Raw genomic sequence first — 8,241 nt, forward strand, 5'->3', positions numbered from 1 at the left:
ATTTAGCCTAGATTATGTCTATCTGGTTACTTTGCAACAGCACACTGATAGAATAGGGTAAATGCCTACTTTTATCACCTTGATGACAAATTTGCTAATGTTTTCTTTATTCAAACAAATTTCTGTGTTTGATAATTATTACGATACTACGATAAAACATGTATAGATATTTGAAAATACGAAATACATTTAAACTGGCCATTCTGCAAAATTCAGCAAAAAAATTAACACGTTTTGGAAGTATGTCTGTGAATGATGGAGACGCTACGGCACGCAGTATGAGAATGAACTGCTTCTCGCGCAGAATGAAGGCAGTTTCATAACCGCGCCCCATGAGCCTCCCATAGTTCATGCAAAAAGAGCCCGAAGGGATCTCTCTCTCTCTCTCTCTCTCTCTCTCTGTGTGTGTGTTTTCCGTCCGAATGAACTTTACCACTGTAGCCAGCCATGAAATAATCTGACCCGACACTTAAAACCATCTGCGCTATCTATCCGCCTTCTTATTTACTAAATCAGCCCGTGCACAAAACGTAGTGTATCTGATACTAAACCCGAGTAGCCCGGCAGTGACACGATAGTTTTATACGCAAACACATTCCGTTTTTTTCCCGCAGTGTTTAGTAAATCACGTCTAGCAGCAGGGATTTTATTAGACGAAACAGATGTGAATAAAATGTGACAGCGTATCAAATAAAGACTATGATATGTCGACTATGATATGTCGATCAATGTACGTTATCAGTAGGACCGAACTTGAAGTGAATCAGTCCAATTGTTTTTGCATAAAAACCTAGACTGAACATCGCATAATAAAGCCATATTTTTGATTATCAAATGAGTCGAACAATTCTAGAGCGTGGATGAATGGGCTAGATGTTCAGTCTACATTAGCCACAGCACCATTCAAGAGGATGCATTGCTATTGTAGTCTCAGAACATTCGTTCTCTGTTGTTTTTATTCTTTATTTTCCTAATTTTAAAAACGGTATACTTTATGATAATATCTGTCATTCCTGCTGCTTGGATGTTATTTTCCAATGAAAGTGGTAAGCGTTTGTTAAATGTATTGCGTTTTATTTGGCTCGTCGCTTTTCTTCTTCACAGCTATGACTTACAAAGTAGAGGATGTAGGAAAACAAGGAATCCAATTAAAGGTTTGAAGACAAAAAGCTAAGGTCAAAATGTTTACATTCTAAGGCGCTGTCGAGCACTGGGAGGTGCTGAAATCCCGTAGTGGCACCTTTCCGTGTGATTGGTAAACTTGACAGTTACTGACGGGCATCCATGGCAACCACGAAACCAATCTGCCAAGTCCAATAGAAAATCAGCAGAGGGGCTGACTGTCTTTTCCCTGTTCAAAATGCATCTCGGTTTTAGTTTTTATACCTCTTGTACTTTCAACCTACGAAGTTCACCAGCCGATCGCTGCAGTAGCCAGTCAGAGGGCATAGTTCCTCAGTGTTTTTAACGGTTGATCTGTTCACTTTAGGATTGCCTTTTTGTCTGAGAGAGAAAGAGGGAGAGAAGGATAAGCGCGAGAGGGGAGCGTGTGATAGAGAGAGACGGAGAGGAAACGAGAAGCCTCCATGTTTCAGCTGCCCATCTTAAATTTTAGCCCCCAGCAGGTTGCGGGGGTTTGCGAGACCCTGGAAGAGAGCGGGGACATTGAGCGCCTCGGTCGCTTCCTCTGGTCTCTGCCCGTTGCCCCGGCAGCCTGCGAAGTCCTCAACAAGAATGAGTCGGTGCTTAGAGCGCGGGCAATCGTGGCCTACCACACCGGGAATTTCCGAGAACTTTACCACATCCTGGAGAACCACAAGTTCACCAAAGAGTCTCACACTAAACTACAGGCCCTGTGGCTGGAGGCGCATTACCAAGAGGCAGAGAAGCTGCGGGGCCGCCCGCTAGGGCCAGTGGACAAATACAGGGTGCGGAAGAAGTTCCCTCTGCCCAGAACGATATGGGACGGAGAGCAAAAGACCCACTGCTTCAAGGAGAGAACCCGACATCTGCTACGAGAATGGTACTTGCAGGACCCTTACCCGAACCCGAGCAAAAAGAGGGAGCTCGCGCAGGCTACAGGACTTACTCCCACACAAGTCGGAAACTGGTTCAAAAATCGTAGACAAAGGGATAGAGCAGCGGCTGCGAAAAATAGGTATGTATGCTGCAGTCTGTAGCTTACCTTTGTATTTTATCAACGATGGTCTGAAGTTGTTACAACATTTATAGTAATTTTTTAAACAAAAACAACCATGCATTGCGAATGAATCGTAGTCAGCCTATGCACTTGCATTTGTTTCTGCATTTGTTTCAATGCGAGCAATTATTCGATCAAAATTTTAAATCGAATTTTTTTAATTAGGTGATGTTGTTTCGAGTAAACATTGAAATAGAGCTGACTATAATATATCAATAGCCTACCCTATAGTTCAGTTACCTTTGTTCATAAATAATCTCTACGGAAATGACACCATAAACGCTGTAGCCTATTGAAATGAAGTAAAATGTATGACAAACTCCATTGTGAGACTTGCCCTTGTCATTTTCATTGCAAAGTTGACAATATAGATTTGCCAATAATGGGTACCCCAAATATTATAACACAGAACGAACCATAACAGTGTAAATACAATCACAGAGTTTCCCAAATTGACCATTATCGATGGTAGCCTATATCCTTCCCAGTAGCAAAACAGGTAACGCATATAGGGCTATAGGCTACTCCCTGAGTCAGTGTCTCAATAATTCCGTTCAGATTATCTGTCTTTTTCCACAATGCATTTTGCTTATATTGACAGCTGTCTGTGTAGGCCCAAGTCTTCAAACCTAATTTAACAATACGCATGCAATATGTCTGAAATATGTTGTATTATGGATGTTGCTCAATGAAAGACACAAACACATACGATATTATTTGTTCAATCATGTATAATGTAATTTGTGTTGATCAACTCATGAAGGTAGCAGGTGTATTGAATACATCTGAATTGTTTCCTTTAAGAAGATATTGGAATTACAAGGCTAGTCTGTCTATCTATAAAGTGTGCTCAATCCATAAAATGTGCTGGGGTTACTGTCTGTTGCTTGTGTTTGTGTGTTTACTATCATAAAATAGCATTTTTGGGCTCCTAGCCTGGCACTTGTGCATCGGATTGCTAGGCCTCAGCAATAACTATGTTTCAATTAAGGATTTACTTTGACAGAACCTATTCGTATTGGATTGTGGTTAATTCTAGTTTTCCCTCAACGTCTGTCTTTTATCCAGGCTACAGCAGGGGTTGTCCCAAGGCTCGGTTCAGTCTTTGGCAGATGATGATGGAACCGTCGATCGACTCGGTCCCGCCTCCAGCCCCGAGGCAAGTTTGTCGAGCAAAGCCGCCACCTCAGCTATCTCTATCACTTCCAGCGACAGCGAATGTGACATCTAATGGCGCACAAAGCATTCGAGAGAAGGAAGAGGATAAATTGACAGTAGATAAATGAAGGAGATCCGGAAAAACAATCTAACATAAAAACAGTCATAGTGCCTGCGTTTGAATTGAAAGACTGTTCTTCTTTGATGACTGCCAAAACATGAGGGTTCTAACGGAATTCCCTGTCTTAAAGCTATAGGCTACTTTCTTTTTTTTTTTTCGTTTTCCACTATGGATGACTGAAGCTAATGCAAGCTGAAAGAAAATGTAAAGAAAAAACATATTCATATTCACGATCCCTTTTTAGGGATGACTAATAAACCAATGCCTCAAGTTGAAACTAAAAATAAAAAAAATAAGGAAAAAAGGAGAAGACATTCGAGCGCCAAACCTGCTATTTTCTGTGGGTATTTCATGTTGAAAAGACGCTGTAATATTTTTACTTTACTTTTAAAGTGGTATAAATAATGTTTATTTACTTATTTAAATGATAGGCGCTGTTATAATTTGATATTATTTTGCTTGGTGTTTTTATGTTTACCTTGTCCACAGGTGACCCCGTTGAGCATGTGCGCTTTAGTGAACATGTGTTTCAGTAAAAAAGACAAAAAAGAAGCCTAAAGAAACGTAATAAAATTATTGTTGATCAAAAGAACAAAACATTAGTATTTTTATTCACAGATATTGAGAATGGTGTTTGCAGATATTGTATTACCCGATTATTAGCCTACTTGATATTATTATCGAGTAACGCCTAATTTGGCATGATACATTAGATTATATTTTAGGGGTTTGGGACGATATTTAGAGTATGATATATGTGTGACAGAATATTTCAAATATCGTCCTATGACAGGTCTATAGTGTAATGCATCCTACTGTATTATGTTGTGCCTCTGCATTGGCCTGATGGAGTGGTCTATATATATCTTAACTACTTAACTACCAAATATCATGATATGTGTGTGGACTCTGAGTGAGAAAAAATAGATTTATTTTTTATAATGCCACACTTTACTTTGCCCTGACAGGTCCTCGACGTAATTTGCCAACATGCTTCGCGTCATGTAATGTGGCATGACAGCGAGAGGTCAGAGAAAGGCCGTCACACAAAACGGGATGATCTCCGAGTCCCGGAGTAAAAACAAATAGGCCTACACAACACCAGAATATGAAATGTGCTCTGGCTGACCGATGAGTAGTAGCCTATAAAGATAGGTATTGGCCATTTTATTATTTTAAATCAAAGATCATTTTAAAACCTATTACATTTCATTTAGATAGGCTATAGGCATGGATTTGTGGGTGATAGTCAAAAACATTTCCTAGAATTGAATCTGCATGATAAGCGACAGGTTCGACCGTTGATCTGAACCATATTTCCTTTATCGTATAATTAATGTTGGATAACCTAATGTCTGCCACGATTAGGCCTATTGCGATGTTCTTATGGGAGTCTACAAGGTTGATAGCATACAAGATATTTCATGTTTCAGGTATTTGAGTAAAGTCTGTTATTTCTATTTGGCCATTAATGGTTCAGTTAAACACGTAACGTGTTTAGGGGTATAGGCAGAAATGCTTGAAGCAGACCATGCTACGGTAGGCTAAAAAACGCAATGGCTATAATACATGTGGTAGTATGATGTTATGATCAGATGTGATGCAGTTAATATTTGGTGATAGGGTTTAGCCTACCCGTCTATAGATAGGCCCTTAATAATGTTTTTGTTATTATTCTTTTTTTTGCATTACGGTTTAGGCTAGCTATTTAAAAATGTTACCACTAGCACACATCCATCCCTGCCTATGATGAATATATGCCAAATAATGTTCTATTGGAACGTAAAGATGAGGGTAAACCGTGCATACACCTGAGGTTAAACTGTCCGTTCCCTCTTTATACGCGCTAACAGGATGTCAGACCAAATGAGCAACGAAAATGTGTGTTTTTTCAACGGCTCCAGAGTTCTGGTTTTGGACAAACACCTGGGTTTTCATCCAATTTGCAATTAATTACAGTAGCCAGTGAAAGAGACAAGATGTATTCCTCGAAACGTCTTTCAGCTGGAACAACACATAAATGCAGTGTTTCAGGTTTTGGATAAAAAGAGAGAGGAAGCAAGTGAGGGGAAGAAAGGGGGGCCTTGAGTTTCTTTCAAATCATGGGGACAAAATGGCTGAATATTTCCGTTTCTATTGAAAATCAGGGCAACTAGGGGGACACACATGAAAAAGTCTTTTTAGCAGTGAATAAAGTTGTCAGCGGTAATCAGCACTAATGATGCGGTCTACGGCCCCGAGCAAATAAAGGGGCGCTCCCAATGTTTTGTGAGGGGAAGCAACACGAGTTTGTTCCCCTTCAAAGAATGAACTGCTGTCATGGTATAGTCTGCCAGCCTGGGTACGGAAGTCGAAATTTTTGTTTAGCGTGTGTGTGTTCTGGGGCAGCTGCAATGTGAATTCGCGAGTAGTGCGATTAAAAGGATTTAGCCTAATTACCAATTTATTGACTGTTTTTGACTTATACGTTTGCAACAGTCATAACGCGTTAATTGTGCTCCAATAAACATGACGAACATTTTGAATAATGAAGAAAATATGATATTAATATGTTGGATATATAACCACTGAATCGGGCGAAATTCATTGACTCTTTTTCCTTAGACCTTCAGCACTTTTATATATTGGTAACATGGTATCTTCTTCATTTTTGTGTCGTTTGTAATCTATATATATAAAATGAAAGCAGATGGGACGCCAATTTCAATGTTTGTGTCAACCATAATTTGAAAGAAGGTTCTCTTTCTCTTGAACTCCCTCGATGCTGTTGAGTCTTTATGATCGAATCTGTCATAGCAGTTCAGCAGTGATACACAACGTGGTGCGAGCTCGTGTCAGCACTAACAGTAGGCTATGTCTATGTGGGCTATTTCTCCTGCAGCAGTTACATGATATGATCTGGCTATTTACCACATGAGTCTGTATTTCTACACGCTTGTCTTGAACTGATTCGTAATTATCACTAATCAATGTTAGTTTATCACAGGGTTATTTTATGGATATTTCTTCCAACTGTGATAGTAGTCTACAATTTGTATTTTGATTGGTTTAATGTCTGACATATTTTACTCCACTCTGCCTCTTGATTTTTATATTAAATCCCCTGGTTTTAGGCGTATTATTTAATTAACAGGTTATAGGCGCTGCTATAGCCTAGGTATGGTCCTGTGAAAAACATATTCAAATATATGTATTTTTATTATTATAATTAGTAGGCCTTACTGTTATTATTATATTATTATTATTATTATCAGCTGTAGTAGGCCCTTTTCGTAAAACAGACTTAATAGCCTAACTTGCCATAGAGTAGACCATTCACCTCTTGCCTGAGTTTTTCCTGTTTTCCCTAAAGCGGATGAAGTCATTAAATTACGTAGAAACATAAGTGCATTTAAGAGCTTGTCCTCCTCCTTAATTAGCAAAGCTCTCAAGGAGGGCCCCACACTGCCCCATCCCCATCCCATAAACACTCTGTCCCGTCTCCCCACAATGTGCTCATTTGATTTTACCACTTTCTTGATGTCGTCTCTGCAATGACTGTCGTTCAAAACTTATATCACTTGGTTTGTTCTTCTTAGCTTGAATTTCACAATTTCTTATTGGATTCTTCACTATCTTTGATTTATTGGTGCGGTAGGCCTATTATTGTTGGCTATATCTTCGGCCAGGGCCACACCAACTTTTCTGCTCGTTCATTCAGCAAGAACAGAACATTCACTCACTGGAAACACTCAGCTATCAATATTCGTATTTTCAAAATGAATAAGAATCCTGAACATATTTTATACTCTAGAAAATGGCTTGTCTGTAAGTCAGTTATGGTCGTTCGCGTTTGTGTCGCATGTGTTTTATTGAAGTCAAATACTGTACTTTCTTCACTGGAACATTGTCTCCCAGAATGTCTCCCAGAATTCCCAGAATGACTATAGTGAAGGTCTATTTACCATGTATTCACGTTTATAAACATTTTACATTAAGAAATTGCATGAAAGCATGCGTTTCACAGTAGGCTCCCAGAGAATGCTACGGATGACCTCTGGTGGTGATATTGGGTGGTAGCCTAATCTACTGCTTACTGGAGTGGAGAGTCGTGGTAGCCATGGTAGCCTACTTATTTACAATCACACAACCTAATCATTTCAAATTAAAATGGTTCCATTGTGTTAGAATGCATTACGATTTTCAAAAGCTATTTTTCTGGAATGCCTCCAATCTCTAATAAAACGAACATAGCCTAATATCCTCCGCATAACCTGTTGTTTTATGTCGCACAAAATATCAGCCTGAAGTCAGCCTGAAGACTGGCTATTTTCTGCACGCATGCACCTTTTCTTTCTCTAGGGCTCACGAGTGGCGCAGCGGTCTAATGCACTGCATCTCAGCGCTAGAGGCGTCACTACAGACACCCTGGTTCGAATCCAGGCTGTATCACAACCGGCCGTCATTGGGAGTCTCATTGGTCGGCGCACCATTGGCCTAGCGTCGTCCGGGTTTGGCCGGTGTATAAATAAGAATTTGTTCTTCACTGACTAGCCTAGTTAAATAAAGGTAAAAATATATACGTTTACACCAGCAGAAACAATCAACCAAATGCAAAGGGTTTCACTTAGTTGTTCACAGTATGTGACATAGTCTAACCCTAACCTTTTGTCTAATCGTCTTGCACCGCACCCCTCTGGCAAGAGGCAGTCAACGGCAATTATGATGATGTGTAGGCCTCATAGAATTCGGGAGACGCGTTTCAGCACCATGGACAGGGAGG

The 8,241-nt window shown here is 39.9% G+C and overlaps 1 protein-coding gene across 1 annotated transcript; it reads left to right on the forward strand.

Annotated features, from left to right (window-relative positions):
- The first annotated feature begins 1,274 nt into the window (after nucleotides 1–1,274).
- On the forward strand, nucleotides 1,275–4,071 carry six6a (SIX homeobox 6a). The gene is made up of 2 exons (XM_014210731.3): nucleotides 1,275–2,158; nucleotides 3,269–4,071. The coding sequence occupies exons 1-2, from the start codon at nucleotides 1,587–1,589 to the stop codon at nucleotides 3,429–3,431; spliced, it is 735 nt and encodes a 244-aa protein (XP_014066206.1). The 5' UTR covers nucleotides 1,275–1,586; the 3' UTR covers nucleotides 3,432–4,071.
- The last annotated feature ends 4,170 nt before the right edge of the window (nucleotides 4,072–8,241 follow it).

This window comes from Salmo salar, chromosome 09, assembly GCF_965601325.2.
Source record: "Salmo salar chromosome 09, fSalSal1, whole genome shotgun sequence".
Classification (NCBI taxonomy): domain Eukaryota; kingdom Metazoa; phylum Chordata; class Actinopteri; order Salmoniformes; family Salmonidae; genus Salmo; species Salmo salar.

Coding starts and splice junctions, on each gene's coding strand:
- six6a (XM_014210731.3), top strand. CDS start 1,587: ATGTTTCAGCTGCCCATCTTAAATTTTAGCCCCCAGCAGGTTGCGGGG. Junction 2,159..3,268: donor GCAGCGGCTGCGAAAAATAG/GTATGTATGCTG, acceptor TCTTTTATCCAG/GCTACAGCAGGGGTTGTCCC.